At 24.9% G+C, this 17498-nt stretch overlaps 3 protein-coding genes across 6 annotated transcripts; 1 reads left to right on the top strand and 2 right to left on the bottom strand.

Annotated features, from left to right (window-relative positions):
- Positions 1-3987: 3987 nt before the first annotated feature.
- LOC112590866 (methyltransferase-like protein 25) lies at positions 3988-6975 on the bottom strand. The gene is made up of 5 exons (XM_025334450.1): positions 6398-6975; positions 5812-6333; positions 4969-5142; positions 4748-4894; positions 3988-4175 (listed from the first exon to the last, which is right to left on the bottom strand). Exons 1-5 carry the CDS (start codon positions 6956-6958, stop codon positions 4089-4091), a joined length of 1491 nt encoding a protein of 496 aa, XP_025190235.1. The 5' UTR covers positions 6959-6975; the 3' UTR covers positions 3988-4088.
- LOC112590873 (protein ORAOV1 homolog) lies at positions 6920-7495 on the bottom strand. The gene is made up of 2 exons (XM_025334463.1): positions 7450-7495; positions 6920-7374 (listed from the first exon to the last, which is right to left on the bottom strand). The coding sequence occupies exon 2, from the start codon at positions 7366-7368 to the stop codon at positions 6946-6948; it is 423 nt and encodes a 140-aa protein (XP_025190248.1). The 5' UTR covers positions 7369-7374; positions 7450-7495; the 3' UTR covers positions 6920-6945.
- A 449-nt stretch (positions 7496-7944) lies between these two features.
- LOC112601087 (E3 ubiquitin-protein ligase HECW2-like) lies at positions 7945-17433 on the top strand. 4 transcript variants are annotated; one of them, XM_025348534.1, is made up of 14 exons: positions 7945-8107; positions 8294-8357; positions 12520-12633; positions 12704-13351; positions 13409-13544; positions 13640-13808; positions 13867-14052; positions 14140-14495; positions 15138-15332; positions 15395-15763; positions 15825-16020; positions 16086-16284; positions 16779-16977; positions 17173-17284. In XM_025348534.1, exons 3-14 carry the CDS (start codon positions 12534-12536, stop codon positions 17282-17284), a joined length of 2865 nt encoding a protein of 954 aa, XP_025204319.1. In that variant the 5' UTR covers positions 7945-8107; positions 8294-8357; positions 12520-12533. The 4 variants fall into 4 exon arrangements, with proteins under 4 accessions (XP_025204319.1, XP_025204301.1, XP_025204309.1 ...); XM_025348516.1 differs by having other exon boundaries at positions 7945-8357; XM_025348524.1 differs by lacking the exons at positions 7945-8107; positions 8294-8357 and adding an exon at positions 8793-9027.
- The last annotated feature ends 65 nt before the right edge of the window (positions 17434-17498 follow it).

Here is a 17498-nt window from a genome sequence, read left to right as displayed (position 1 = left end):
AATTGTTATTTTGAATTTTAAAATATAAAATATAATAGGTAATATTATACACGAAAAAATATATACCTATATTATATGTCAACAATTCAAATTCCCCCAATAAATATTTTTTTATTATAACTAAATAACTAAAATTTTCATTTTTAATTAAATATCTAATCACGTAATAATTTTAAAAAATGTATTTATATATTTTAAAATTCTTAGTTCCAGTATGAACTATCTATAAGACACTTTTTATTAAATTTTTAAACCTTTTGATTGAGTACATTTTTAGAAAAAAATTGTATATGTATATAAATAGTTCAAAATTATAAAAATATTTAAAAATTAAATCATTAATAAAAAGTTGAATATTTAGTGAAAAGTAATTTAATTAAGTATATATTGTTATTACTTATTTGAATTACAACATAATACTTTATTTTTATAAGCAATAAACAAATTTTATCATTTGATATAATAAGAATAAAGGCTAAAAATAATAAACAGGTGGTTTGTTTTCATGACAGGTTAGCTTTATCTCTCAGCTTTTTGGTAATTTTAGTAGGAATGTATCTACACAAATAGCGAATCAACGAATCAAGGATGGGAGAAGCTTGGTTATTAGTTGAAGTTGACCAGGCTATTTAAATGAGATTAGCTAGGTTATTTATAGCTAAATCTATGTCATGGGGTGCTTTTAATGTAATATTTCATTTAATTTAGAAGATCGTGAAATTTATAATAATTTTTAAATTTATTAAATATTATAGGGATGTTTCTTTTTTAGCTGGGAGTAAAATTAAAAGTTAGAAGTACAGAGCCACAGAGGAGATATCTGAATTCAAATAAAGAATACTTTTAGTGGTGTAAAATAAATTAATTGAGATTTTAGTCATCAAGATATCTAAGCCCTAAGGTACTTGCAATTTTTGTGGAGGAGGATAGTCAATAAGTTGATCCTGGAAGAGTCAATTCTTTCAATCTTTTTGTATTTATAAAATTGTGAAAGGTAAGATAACATGAATTATTTACGCGGAAACTCTTTAGCTGATGTTTGGTATTATAATCACTACCTACAATAAACTTATTTTTAGTTATGTTAAAATATTCCGTGAATTCAGTGTTAGATTAGGTAAGGGGAAAGTATATCGCAGTTATAATGAGTGAAATATTATTTACACAACATAATATTAATTTTAATTTGATTTTGAGTAAAAATTCCCCTAATTTTTTTGTTTGTTTTTTTCCAATTAATTTTAAAATACCAAGAATTTTTACTTTTAAACCCCTGCAAAGTTACTAACTAGATCTACTTTAAATATGCAATTAATCAGTTGCTAGGATGTTACCCCCCCCCCCCCCCCGCTACTGTATAGCCACCATCCAAAATAAAATTTGAAAACTTTACATCATATTAGATATATTATGAAAATATTTTAAATATTTTAAATATATATATATATATATTAATATTTTTAAATATTTTATATCACTATATTAAAATTGGAGGTCAAATAATTAATTTTTAATATTGAAAATATGAAAACCAGATATTTATCACATTTTCTAATATAGGTAATGGGAAACCACTGAACCAGTGCATGTAAAAACAATACTTACTGTATCATCTGTACCTATCTATTAATTAAGTCTAAATAAAAATTTTAAAAATAAGAATGATTATATTTTTATATTACTGTAGGTATAGGTATATAAAACGCCTGTTACATATAAGAATAACGTCAATAATGGTAACATAAAAACAATTCATTATCATGTTATTTTAATTAAAAATGTATTTATAGTAGGTACCTACATCGTACGGCTTCGAATATTAAACGAATTTTCTAAAACTGAAAGACGAATATAATTAAGATGGTAATTGGTATAGTTATTGGTTATTATTACGTACCTATCTTCTCACTTCCGTATGGCTGTATAGGTACACAAATTAATAACATCATACTCAGGAGTGCCGAATTTTCAAAATGTCGTAAGGGCGAGGTCGGCAAGGATATTTTTTACTTTTTAGTTTTTTGTAATATATTTGTTGAATATAATAATTATATATATTAAATAATTTTAGATTTTGAACAGATCAACTAAATGAATTGATGTGTCAACTTTGAGGTTGATTTTTGAATTTTGATCAAAAGTTGGACCTAGTTTGTAATTTAACGAGGTCAAAAGTTAAAGTGGGAATTTTCACACAAATCCAATTTTCTACAAAATCGATTTTGTTTTTTGGTGTAACTCTAAAACAAATAACTATAGACAGTGCTATGCCTAGCATTATTAGTATCCGGTGCCAAAAATTATTTTTAGTAGCCTTATCCCCTCTACTATGTATGTTTATAAGAGATAACATAAGAATAGGGGAGAGAAATTCGTTAATTTACCTTTTTTTGCACATTTCTAACAATTCTAACTTAACATATTAGTAATATAGTATTCGGTAAATGTTAGTTGCGTGAATGCGTGATGCGTCTCGATCATAACATGCATAAGTTGCAGCCCGTATTTCTCAGGTACATGCGTAATACGTAAGTTGCGCCCTGAGTTTCTGTCATGTATCATCATATTATATATTATCATTCAAATTTTTACCTTATTCAATTAAGTCTTATAAGTTATCAGTTATAATAAATAAATATACTAAAATTAATAATTTAAAATGTAAATAATAACAATTAATATAAAATGTATAAAAAATTTAAAAACCAACATTTTTAACTATATCAATATTATAGGGGTAATGTTAACAGCCCTAAAACTTTTAAAATTAGAAAGAAAATATTGGTTGAAAATTTGTAACATAAGTACATTTTAACTTTTGACAAATCGACTGGTAAGCTATTTGAAGTAAAATTTTTCCAGAAGCTTTGAGAATTAAATTTAATATTCTTATATTTTTCCGTTTGTACTAGGTATCTGAAATATTATAGTTTACCATTAGATATTTTATTATGAAAATCTATTTCAGTTTTCACAACAATATGAGTCAAATTAATTAGGTTTAAGAAAAAAAAGGAGAGAGAGTTAAATTAACCTCTCATATCCTATTGTAACACTTTTAGATATTTTTCAATGGATTTTTTTCATATTATTATTCTTATTGAATAACCACATTAACTGATTTGTGATATGTTTGTTTTATAGTAGTAAAATACTAAATATTAATTTAATGTTACTGTAATTCATTAAATAATAAAGGTATCAAAATGGTGTTTTGTCACTAAATGTAGTTTAGTTCTCAAAGCAAAAACGGTAATAATTATATAAAATTATTGAAGTTATCTTGTTTGACTAGTGAGAGTTAAATATAATGATCATACTAGTCAACTTGTTAATATAAAAATAACCGGGACGCAACTTACATATGACCAAAAGTCCAAAAATACTTGGGACACAATTATCTTTTTTATGATAATCTTAAGTATATATTAATATGAACTTTTTTTCATTTTGGATCTTCAATATTTATTAATATATTGGGTGGCTCGAAATATTTTCTTTCTAGCCAACCCTGTTATATAGTATTTTCTGTATAGTCATATGTTAAAATTTTTAATTTTGACACTTTTTGAGCTATGTTTAGACATTAGATATTTTTTTCATAAAGATAGATAACTAGATATGAAATTTTTTGCTTAACCAAAAAACTTGAAAGTTTAACACAAGGTTCCTCATCAGTTTAAAGAAGCTATTTTAAACATAAATATTCCAATAATAAAGGATAAATTTATGTTTTCAAAAATTTATTTTTAATTTTTACAAATTAATTATTGAGTTGTTTTAATAATAATAATAAAAAGAAATCATTAAAAATATTGACCGAGTTAGCTATATCAATACTTATAGACCTGCAACGAAGGCTACAATTTTCCTAGCTAACATTTCATGGATAACCAGGTCCATGATAACAACCACCAAACATTAAGGGTGACAAAGAGTAATTCATCACTCACATGATACCAATTTTGACCAGACACTGACAAAAAATAATGAACAGGTCTTGGTTAATATCAACCAACCAATAGCTTTATTAAGTATTTTAAAGAATAAAAATAGATGTAAAACATAAAGCTATTTTTTAATTAAGTTTAATTTTTCTTTAATGCAATAATTGCATGATTTCTAGGTGACAATAGTGGATCAAAAAGTTTGGCAACAAAAGCTTCATTAATTCCCTGAAACAAAAATTTTTTGTTACTAATTTTATTATTATTAGAAAATACAAATTAAAATGTATATATTTGGTGAAAATGTTGTCTTTAAACAAACTTAGTTATAACTTAGTAGGTACAAAGCTTGATTAATGGAATTATTGTTTGAATTTATATTTTTTTCAACCTCAAATATTCGAATAAAGTTGTATTAAGTTTAAAAATTTTATTTTATGGTAGTACAAATACACAAATACACAAACAATATACACTTTAATGATTAATTACATATACAACTATACAAGTAGTCTTTAAATATCTATTAACAAAATTTTGATATGTTGGTATTAATTTCAAATTTGCAGAACAAGTTATTTATTTTAAATTATACAACATTAACTATATTTTTTTTTTATCGTAGTTTTAAATAATTATAGATTCATATAAATTAATTAATGTATAGAACTAAAATTCAATAAAAAAAATGTCTATAAAAGATAAATTAACAGTAATGATACCTTAGTATTCAATTGGTAAGACCCAAAAAACATTGTTTTGATAAATAAATGGAAAATATAAATAATAATATATTTTACCTGTTCATGGAGGTAGAGTAATCTATCCATTATTATAAGTCCTTCAATAACTGGAGCTAATGCTTGTTTTAAAATAAAAAATACTTTTAACCGTTCATATTCAATCAGATATTTGTCATAAAATGCATTAATTTTTTCATTATCAATCTAAAAAAACAACATTTTTAATTTAATAATTTTTATATTTTACAAATAGATATACAAATACAAATTAATTTTACCTCAATATTTAATTGTAATCGTTTCACAGCTTTATGCACATATTCATTAAACGTTAAACATTTATGTGCTAATCGTCCAACATGACATCTACTAATATTTTCATGTCCAAGTTCTTGTGTTAAATAAACCTGTAATAGTGCTCTGTAGAATAATGGTTTTGTTGGATTGATTATCTATGAAAATTGATTTATTATCTTTATAGTGATGTTTATGTTTATAATGTACAAGATATGTACTTAAAGTAAGGTTTCCACATTTTTTTCCCAGTGAATGACATTTATTTATAAAGTTTGATACATCTTTGGAAAACTTGAAACCTAATACATTTTAATATGTAATTGCTATTCACTTTGATAGTTTTTCTTCATTTGTACAACAAACTTCTGTAACACTCCTTGAACCAGAACAGTTGTCTTTTTTCATTCCATGCAAATGTTTTTTTAGGGTAGGAAACATTTGAAAATAACAAGGGGCAATGTTGGAAGTATATGGAGGGTGGTCCTCAAATCCTAATCAAATTCTGTTATAAATTACTTTATCTTGTCCTCCATATAAGAATCACTACGATGGCTTTCTCGTTTTGCAAGTGACAAAGAGGTTCATAAAGCAGTTGTCTCATTTTATGTAAGGTAATGGAATCCTGATTTGAAGGAGATATAAAAGTTTGTTGTACAATTGAGGAAGTCCATTGAAGTGAATGGTTATTACGTAGAAAAATAGATAGGCTTTAAGTATTCAAACGTTTTATTAAAATTAATAAATAAATTTCATTTATTGTGAAAAAAAAATTGAAGATCTTACGTTAAATATAGGCTTTAAACATATTTATAAATAAAACTTACATCTTTAGAATTAAAAATTTTTTCTGGTGATTGTGAAGCACACATTCTAGCATCACGTCCAAGTTTAAATTTTTTATCTTTGAGACAATTACTTACAGGAAAACCATAAGATTCATTTTTATTTAAAGCAATTTCAATATCATCCCAAAATGGATCATTGGTGAATTCTTCTTCAATTAAATGATAACAACAACCAACATTGACCAATAGTCTTAAATTATTTTTAGGTTCAGTAAATAACTTTAAACATGTAGTAGCTAAAGAACCACATGTATGTAATCCAATTAAAGAAAATTCTTCTTCATTATTTATTTTAAATTCAGTTTGTACTAATTGTGCAATATTAGTATTTTCAGTTACATATTCTGTAACTTGTTTGTAGGTATTTCCTAGCACAGCCGATTTCCTGCTGTATTTTTCATAATATTCTTCATAAGTATTAAGTTTTTCTTTTATTATTGGGAGAGTTATTTTTTCTTTAGGAAAGTTGTTTGATTTTTTTTTTATGGACTGCCAATATTTCTGAAAAAAGCACAATATATATATTAATAAAATAATCAAAACTCAATGCATGTAAAGTAAAAACCTCAAATTTGATTGTTCGATTTTTAGCACCTTCAGAGTTGATTGATTGTGAATCAATGCCAAGAACATTGAAATTGTAAGCTAAAGCCAATAGAGAACTTAAATATCCTTTGCCACCACCAATATCAACTATAATATTTGTACCAGCATATGTAGAAAAATTTGCCACTAATTTGGCCATAACTTCTACTTCGTGCATTTTTTTAGCAGCCATAAACTCTTTTAAATTAAGTGATTTATTATTAGGCTTATATCCCCAGGACTGTAGTAAATTATATGCATCATCTAATTGCATATAACAACTACTTGGATACGAATTTAAGACGTTAAGTTTTGAAGAAGAAACAAATTGTGTAAGAGGATCAGGAATTTGATTTTCAGACCAAAAATTTGCGAACACAAATTCTGTACCTTTGGAATCAATTTCTTCTCGTATATCATTAGGTATTATAGTTTCCCAAAAGTTATGAGTAATAAAATTAACTACATGGCTATTAGCAATAGGTAAATATGGTTTTAAATAAATAATAACTTCTTCTAATTTAGATCTTAATTGCTCCATTTTGAAAAATTGAGAATTCTTTTATCTAAATTTTTAATTTTTAAATTAAAACAAAATTTTTTGTATAACCCTTTTAGTTCATTATATTGATCAATGATATTTTTATCATTTATTTGAGGAAATATTTCTATAAAGTTTGAAAGTTTTTGTAAAATATTAAGTTCTTTTTCAGTAAGTATAATTATTTTTGACTTATGTAATTTTTTGATACCAACTAAAATCCCAGCATAAAAACCAATTTCTAATCCAATATCATAACCTTTTTGATAACCTATTGTAAAACCATCGTTGTATGCATTTTCAGAAGACTTCTCAATTCCTTCAATATAATATTTTTTGGCAGTATGCTTTTCAGTCATCAATATTTCATCAATTATATTATCATAGTCAAAACTTGTATTATCATTCATTATAATCTGAAAAACATTTAAAAAGTAAATCAGAGATACCTATAAAAAATACAAACGTTTACAATTTTGAAAAGTACTTACCTTTTAAGTTAATACATTCATAATAGTTAGTCTTCAAAATTAATAAAGAAAAATTAAAGAAAATAAATTCTTTTTAAATATTATAACAAAATTTAGTGTCTATAATCTATATGATATGACAGTAAAGTACGTCTTGTGGTATACTCAATACTGGTATTTATTATCAATATTATCAGATTCTGATATCTATCAATACGACTCCATAGACTTCAGTAATTTGATAACATTATTTTTCTTATCATCCAAATTATGATGTCATATTTGGTTACCACTATAGGGACAATATAAGATATGATCAGACGTTACCAGTGTTACCACGGTATTCAAGGTCCTTAACAATGAATGATATTATCATGTTAAAATTTGGGAAAATTTTTAGTTTCAAGTTTGTATCAAAAGAACTTTAAATACTTAAATGTTTAGTTAAAATTTGTAATTCGGTTTTTATTTAGTATTTTCTGAGTTGTTTTAAAAACTTTTACTTATAAGCTTGTCGTTTATTTAAAAAAAAAAAACCTTGAAAAATACTTCATTAAGTAATTATTAAGTATTGTTTTATTATTAAAATCTCAACCTGGCTGCAGAAATCTTACCAAGTATAGATGACATTTTGCAAGAAGACAACGCTTTAGAAGAATCTATCGTGAATATATTAGAAGTGAGGATTAATCCATATACAAATGATGATTCGACTGAAAAATTGTCAACATCGGTTATTAAAAATATCCCCGAAAATAACAAAAACGAACCCGTCTATGTTAATTCAGATGTTGACAATACATATCTAAAAGTATCTATTAATAAAGTTCATATATCTGAAAATGGTATACGATTGTCGATAAAGGTATTATGGAACATTGATAAAGATGATCGACAAACAAAAGACTGGATTGGATGTTTCAAATTAGGTTCGTATAATAAGTTTTTATGATAAACTAGTATTTTATTAGTATAACATTGAATAACTTAAATAATAAATATTAATAATTACTTGGTCACAATTTTTTATTAATTTTCTTTATGATTAGGTGTTACTGTATATTTATTAATTTACATAGTACACAAATTTGATGAAATATTTATAGTTGTCATCAAATCTATTATTTATGTAATTTTTAGATACCTAGTTATAATTATTATAATAAATAATAATATATAATTATTTTTTTATTAAAAATTGTAATGTTGGCAAAAAAATAGAAATCAATTTCTGTAAAATGAGTCTTATTTAAGTTGGTAGCATTGCGTTCATTCATGTTTTCGTGGCCCATAGTAATTTTGGGTTATGTACCGGAAGTGAGAGTGGGGTCGGCAGGCGGGGGGTTTCCGTTTCATTCATCTATTCACTTCATTCATTGGCAAATGGTCATATATATCCGTTCTAAGGGCATGGCACTGCTTTTTATATGAGTGTTATTTTTCTCTCTCTCTGTGAGCGTGTTTTTAAAATCCTGTTAAATTGTATTCTACGGACTTGGTATCTGTTATTCACTTCCGGTTGATGTTTTTCGCGTTTATTTTTATAAAATTTAGTGTTTCTCGATTAATAGTTGGAAACCCTTCATTGCTACATAAAAGGTAAGTTTTGGAATTGTGCTTTATAGGCTAGATGTATATATATACATGTACATTATATATGATCACATAAGGCCTTCAATGTGTTTAGCATTGTTGATTTTATATTGCGCAAAAATATTTCATTCAGCATAACCAAGTTTTTTATATTAATATCATCTAATGTATAAAATATTAATTATAATTGATAAAACATATTCTTAATGTTACTCATTGCGATCATACTTATTATAGTACCTAGGTTTTGGTGTGTTATATGTCATACTATAATTAATTAAATATTATTTAGCAACTTGTTATTTTAAAGTTTTTTTTTTAATGACTAAATGACTGGGTAGGTACCTAATCTAAATATAAAATAGATAATTTGATTTTTTATTGATAAAATTTAAAATACTTATCTTTTGCTTCAAAACTTTGCTATTATATATATCCTTATTATTATATTTTATATTATTTTAAACAGGAAAGGGTTATTATGTGTTATGATAACACATTTATGTTTTATTTTAAATAAAGCTCTGGTGTATTTAATATAATTTAAAGATAATATTGTAATATGCACTATTAATTATTTAATTTTAACAACTTAAATGCATGCACTTGAAATTGTAATTATAATATTAAAATTATTTTTATCAATATGACTGAATATTATATATCCGATTGCTATAGATACTTTTATAAATTAAATAAACCTTTAACTTTATAATTCAATAATATGTGCTTAAGTTTAGATTTCATTGCATGAAATTTTTTTAGAATAAAACTATTTTATACAATAACATTGTTTTACTTCATAATTGTTTTTATTGATATTTTAACTTGTAATCATATGATAATTATTTTATTTTAATGACATATAAATAGGTATAATTATTTATGTCAACTAATAATTAATAAATTTAATTTAAATTTAAATTCTAGTCTGTTTTAAATATTTTACATGCAGCGATGTCTTTATCATTTTAAGAACCGAATGAAATTTTACTAATAATAAGATTTTTTTAATTAATTCTGTAGTTTTTAAATATTTTGGTTTAAAAACATCAATAGTTAAAAAATTGAAGTATAAATAAATAGAAGTTATTATAATCAGTACTTAGAAGTTTACACATTTATCAACCGTCATAGTATATAAATAAAATAAATCTATTATTTAATTTATCTATTCTAATATATTATGTATTCAGTTATATTAATACATAATTTATGTTAATATTGATGATGATAATCACAAGTATTTTCACATATTTTAAAGGAAATCAAGAATTATTTTAAACTAAATTAATCAAATTTATTATTTATCTAATATATAATAATAATATTATACATTAAAACTTATGTAAATATGAACTTTTAAAATAGTGTACTATGATGTTAGTCATTGTTAGTATACTATATTAAATACATTCTGATGAAATAACATTTATTGTTATAATAGTTAAGTGATAATAGTATGTTGACAATACATTTATACGTAACTAAATGTGTGCATTTCAGCTTTTGATATAGTATTGAACTTATTAACAATATCCGATTTAGTCTCAGTTTTACCCAAACTATTATTAATATTTGTTAATATATATTTGATCTGTTGGTAAGTATAATTATCTACTGACACGTTTTTATTATTATGTATGATCTGTCGACTAATATGCATTATTAAGTTTAATCTACTTGTCGGTTATTGTTTATATTGTAGGGAATATTTATTTAATAACAAAATATCATTTGTTAGGAAACATGAAATTAATTTTATTTCATTTCAAACGTGTACATAGTCAAATAAAAATAATTTCCACTATTGATTCAGGACCTTCCGTTCTATTTCTTTTGAAAAATTTATCAACTATCACTCTACTGTCATGTAGCCAGTAGATCACACTTAACAAAAGTACCTTAAAATTGATCAACATAGTTCAGTTTTAAAAAAAAAACTTTTAGTAATCAAAATGGAGACATTTTTTTACAAAGAAATATAACACATGGTTCAATTAAACATCTAAACCCCCTTCTCTTCTTGGATACATTATTGCTTATAATTCTTTAGTATACTAATGTCAGTTTGCATGAACAATCACTAAATATTAAATTAATTAATATCGAGCTAATCGTCCCTTAAACATGATTTAGTGGCCTATGATTAGTCCATTAAATTTTATTGAACCATTAAATTAATCAATTTTTTGCTACCCGGCATAATGATATTAAAATTAATCTCAATAATTTGAATCTCAAAACAGATTAAAATTAATTTAACATGCATTTTTCAAGTTAAATACTTCATATATAACTTATAAACACTTCAAGGGGCAAGAAAAAACGATTTAAAATATATAATAATATTTTAATAAATCAAAAATTGATTATTTAAATATGATTTATATATTTAATATATTATAAAAGTATTTCTATTATCAGACTAATTTTTATTTATTTGTAAATACATTTAGTTGCTTATACTAAAAAATAAATAGAGATTAATTTTGAACAAAAAAATGTATCTCCTACCCAAAACTAAAATTACTGGTCTATAATTTTAAAATTTATTTTTATACATGGTAAATTTTTTATGATGTAAGTATTTTAGGCAAAGGGGTTCCACCTACCAAAAAATTTTAGGGTGGCAACTGGTTCAAAAATTAAAGCTTCTAATATGCATCATTAGAAATATTTAATTATTTAAATATAATTTAAATTATACTGTTTATTATACTGAAAATATTCGCAGCTTTGTTTGCAATATCACTAGTAAGTAAGCTAGTAAATAAGTTATATTTTCATACTAAATTAAGTCATCTGAAAGCACTAATTATATTTTCTAAATCTATTTATAAGATGTCTTTATTCATTACTAATGAATAGTGTAGCATACATTTTTCTCCTTCTAACTTCTAAAGTAGCTTTAATGTGTAATCAATAAGTTAGAATACGTTCATGGAAAAATGTCTTTATATCTAGCACATTATGTCAAGTCTAATGTGCATGTTTTAATTGATTGTCAAACATTGATAATATTAAAATAATGACACCTCTAGTTTACTGGTATCTATTAAGACTAAAAAATTATCTCTATCATATGATTTTCTACTTTTAATTATTCATGTGCCTATCTTACAGTAAAATATATTATTTGAAACGTATGCATTATAAGAATTGTATTTTTGAATTAAAATTTTGACTGTATTTTCATTCTTAAATTATAATAAATGTAATTTTTTCATGAATACAAAGTTTATTTATGAAAAGTATTTTTCCATTTAAATTAATGTATGTTTGTAAGGTATTTTCATTAATAAATTAAATAAATTAAAATACCTTACATCATCAAATGATTTATATTTTATAGTTAACAGTATGATTAATGTATTATTCAATGTCTGCACTTAATATTAATTGTATAAAAGATTTAATTAAAAAAGTTATGAAGAAAAAAATTTTTTAGTAAGATATAAAATGTAATGTGATTTACTGAATTTTATTTCATTCTAGATGAGAAGAATGTTATGACCTGTATAGCTCGATACTCACAACCTATCAATGGCTCGTCAAAAAGAAGTGCAATGTGGTTAATTGATTTTCCACACTGCTCATCCATGAATGAAGGTTTTTATTATAATTATAATTTTATTTTTTGCTTCAACTTTTATAATATTATAATAATATGTATTTTTAGGATATGGAAAATTCTTTTGCTTCCGTTACTGCAGCGGCTTGTCTTGTCTGGCTGAATCACAGCCGGTTGACCTTGACTCTGTTTATAAGTTAGCAGCAGACAGTAACGAGAATGCTAAACAGTCTAAAGTGTGTGAAAACTGTACAGAAACATCTGAAAACTCTGAAAAAATTACACAATCTGGAACTAAAATTATTGAAACTAAAGTCGATGTCCATGTTCAACATGTTGATAAAAAACTACCAGTTGCTGAAAACAATGACTACCTTAAAATCTGGTCAGATACTCCTGTTCCAGATTCCCCTCCTCCACCTCTTCCACCGCGAACTTACAAACATAAACCTTTAGAGAGAACTTGGGCAATGCCACCAACTACTAATATCCCGTTGGATGCGTTGCGTCAGTTAAAACCAAAAGGTCTAATGGATAATTCTGATTTTACCAACGTTTCTCCTATTGTTGAGTCTAAAGCACACAGACCTTTAACTAGAGCTTCTAGTCGAGCTGGAGATCATGTTAATATGAAATGCTCTGTTCAAAAAACATTATCAAATGATACTAGAGAACATTCAAGATTTATGATGTTAACAGATGAAAATAGAAAGCCAAGAAGAACAGAAAGTAGAAGAGACACTACACTTCCACCAGGTAGTGGTTTTTAATTATTTTAAAATATAGATTATTAATATTCTGTTATTTAATCAGATTGGGAAGCTCGAATGGATAGTCATGGTAGAATATTTTATATAGACCATCTTAATCGAACTACTACTTGGCATCGTCCTTCTAGACAAAATTGTGATATGCATTATTATCAACAAAGACAACAATTAGATAGAAGGTAGGTCATTTTATCTATTCAATAATAATTTACTTAATCTTATGCTTTTGACTTAACTATGAATATTAATTGGACTTCCGGTATTATAATTTTAGGTACCAAAGTATACGTAGAACTATTTCACAAGAACCAGAATGCAACTCATTATCTAGAACCGATTCATTACGATTAGATTCATCTAAAACTAAATTTAGAGATAATGCGTGTATAGCATTACAGTTTATTAGTAAAAAGGAATTTCCGACTTTATTGCAGCAAAATCAAGTATGATTGAATATATTTGTTTTTTAGTATATGAATTAATGTTTAATATTTTTTATAGAGAGCTTTAGCACTTTATAATAGCTCATCATCGCTTAAATATATTGTGCCTAAAATTCGAAATCATCCATCATTATTTCAACGGTATCAAAGTCATAGTGATTTGGTTAGCCTTTTAAATTTGTTTGCCAATACAAGAATTGCACTTCCTAGAGGATGGACATCTAAAACTGATGCTGCTGGAAAGGTCAGTAATAGTAGAAAAATAATTAAAATGTATTTATGTATATGATAATAATAATAATAATAATAATAACCTTTTTAAATGCTCTAGGTATTTTTTATGGACCATTCCACAAAAATGACTACTTTTATTGACCCGCGTTTACCTTTGAATGATCTTTCTGTGCCATTGCCGTCTACATCTCAAGAACCTCCAATACCTCCTCCTCGCCCAACTATTACGCATATTGATAGCATGCTTTGTGATACAGTGGACATACCAACAGCCTATAATGAAAAAGTGGTAGCTTTTATACGCCAACCAAATATATTAGAGATATTAGCAGAACGGTATCCACAATTGTCTACTGACCAAAATCTAAAAGATAAAATAAACCAAATTAGAATTGATGGTATTCCATCTCTAGATACGTTTGGGAATGAACTAGAACTCAACATTTTGTTAAGGTGAATATACTTGCTGTGTAAAATATAATTAATAATTAAAACTCAGAACTTAGAATTTTCTTTTTACTGCACTTAAAAATTCCATCATCTATAAATTAAATTTCTATAACGAAAAAGTTTAAACACAATACTTTTTCTTGATATTTTTAGTATAGAATCATGTAATGCTCATATTAAATAATAAAATGACTAAAATGTTAATAGTTTTATGAGCTGCTGTTATGATATATTAAATTTAAAAATAATACTTATATTAAGTAATATTTTTGGTTTTATCTAGTAATTTTATAAAGCCTTAATATCTAAATTGTATTAATAAAATCTAGAGTTGGTGTATATATATACTAGTATCACATACATGTTTAAAAACTCTTAATTTAAATAAAATCTAAGCATTCATTTATGAGTAAATTAAAAATTTTCGTTATGAAGAACAAAATAATAATTATACAATTGTGTTTATTAACACTAAATAAATAGTCAAATTTTTTTAATTTTTTTTTTATAAATGACTAAGTGATAAATGTACATTCATTATTTTAATATTTTTTATGAATTAATACTTCACATATCACATAATAGCTTTCAAACATTTTTCACATAGACGATTTGTATTAAGTGAACTTACTATTTTTTTTTTAGTCTATTTGAGAACGAGATAATGAGTTATGTACCAGTAAGAGTGAGAGACACAAGAGTATCTCCTCAACAATCCCCTATCATGAATAGGGCAAATAGAACAGTTCCTCCATTCAAAAGAGATTTTGAAGCAAAACTGAGGAACTTTTACAAAAAATTGGAAACCAAAGGATATGGACAAGGACCAGGAAAACTTAAGTAATATTAATAAAATAAACCTTAAGAATTCTATTCATGTTAAATTTTTATTAATTCTTTAGGATTGATGTACGACGAGATCATCTACTTCAAGATGCATACAATAAAATAATGAGCATGCCTAAAAAAGATTTACAAAAATGTAAACTATCTGCACAGTTTGATAATGAAGAAGGACTTGATTATGGTGGACCATCTAGAGAGTTCTTCTTTTTAATATCCAGAGAATTGTTCAACCCCTATTACGGCCTTTTTGAATATTCGGCTAATGATACTTATACTGTTCAAATATCGCCCATGTCGGCGGCATTTGTTAATAATAAAGAAGACTGGTTTAGATTTAGCGGACGAGTTTTAGGTTTAGCATTAGTCCACCAATATCTATTGGATGCATTTTTTACTCGCCCATTCTACAAAACTCTATTAAAACTGTAAGCCTAAAATGTAATTGTTTTTATACATTTAAATTACATTTTTAAATTTTAAATTTAGACCTATGAGTTTGAGCGACTTAGAATCTGTTGACCGAGAATTCCATCAATCATTATGTTGGGTACAAGAAAGAGATATATCAGGAGAAATGTTGGACCTCACATTTTCAGTTACTGAAGAAGTTTTTGGTCAAACAGTTGAAAAAGAATTAAAACCTGGAGGTCAACGCATTTTTGTCACTGACAAAAATAAAAAGGTTAATACATTACAAACTAAGTTTTTTTCTTGTTTATTTAATATTAAAATTTATTATTTTATTAGGAGTACATAGACAAAATAGTAAAATGGCGATTGGAGCGTGGTGTTACTGAACAAACTGGAGCTCTGGTTCAAGGATTTTATGATGTAGTTGATCCACGATTAGTATCGGTCTTTGATGCTCAAGAATTAGAACTAGTCATTGCCGGAACCGTTGAAATAGATTTGTCTGACTGGAGAAGTAACACGGAATATAGATCAGGTAACAATAAATTAAATATTTTTCCACTCTTTAACTGTAATAGTATTTAAAAAGAAAATTTAACACAAGCGTTATTTAACCAAAATAATTTAAGATTTTTTTTTTTTTTTTATTAAAATACATTGTATAGTTTTCATTAATTTCTAGATAATGAATAACTACTTTTTTAATATAGTTAAAATTGATATATTTCTAATTTTAAATTTGACAAACTTAATGATTATGTATATATTTTGAATCCATACTGAAATGTCGAATACTCCTAAATTAAAAAATACATATAACTAAACAATTGCATGTGTCTTATTTCTTCTGATTAATAAACTATGTATTGTTATTGTAATAAATTTGTTTTCAAATGTATTCTCACTATGTGAAGAAAACATAATTGTTTTATTTCTATTTTCTTTAATAATTATTTTAAAGGTAAATAATTGTTAATTTTGCATTTTGATAAAATTGTATTATTCAAATTGTATCATAATTTATTTAAGGTTACCATGATGGACATCAAGTTATTAGATGGTTTTGGTCTTCAATAGAACAGTTTACTAATGAACAAAGATTAAGACTACTTCAATTTGTAACTGGCACATCTAGTATACCATATGAAGGATTTTCTGCTCTTCGTGGGTCTACTAGTGCTAGAAAGTTTTGTATTGAAAAATGGGGCAAAGCCAACAGTTTACCAAGGTAATATTTAATTATTATAATTTTCCATTAAGGTAGATTAGATATTTTAATTTAATAATTTTTACCTATATTGTAACAAATATAGTAATAATTGTTCATCTTAAATTTATCATTTGTCCATGAAGAGATTTCCTTGTTTATACTAAATATTTAAATATTTGAAAAAATGTTAAAATTTGTGTATTTTTTTTTCAGGGCACATACGTGTTTCAATCGTCTTGATTTACCACCATATACTACTCAAAATATACTTTGTGAAAAACTCTTGTTAGCTATAGACGAAAGTAATACGTTTGGAATGGAGTAATAAGTGTCTTTTTATATTTTTTATATAGCTAAATTCAGGCTAAAAAACGTAGAAATTACGATTTATAGACCAGAAATTAATTATTATTGAACATTTTTAAGATTTTTTTTTTTTGTTATTTTATATATAAAAAACCTATAGAGTGAAAATAATTATATTATCATTGTAAATTTAATATTTAAACAATATTTATTTATTATATATGTTCAAAAAT

This window comes from Melanaphis sacchari, unplaced genomic scaffold, assembly GCF_002803265.2.
Source record: "Melanaphis sacchari strain LSU unplaced genomic scaffold, SCAv2.0 Contig0_pilon_pilon, whole genome shotgun sequence".
Classification (NCBI taxonomy): Eukaryota; Metazoa; Arthropoda; class Insecta; order Hemiptera; family Aphididae; genus Melanaphis; species Melanaphis sacchari.
The sequence above is the reverse complement of the archived record's forward strand: the minus strand, read 5'-3'. Positions and strand labels throughout refer to the sequence as shown.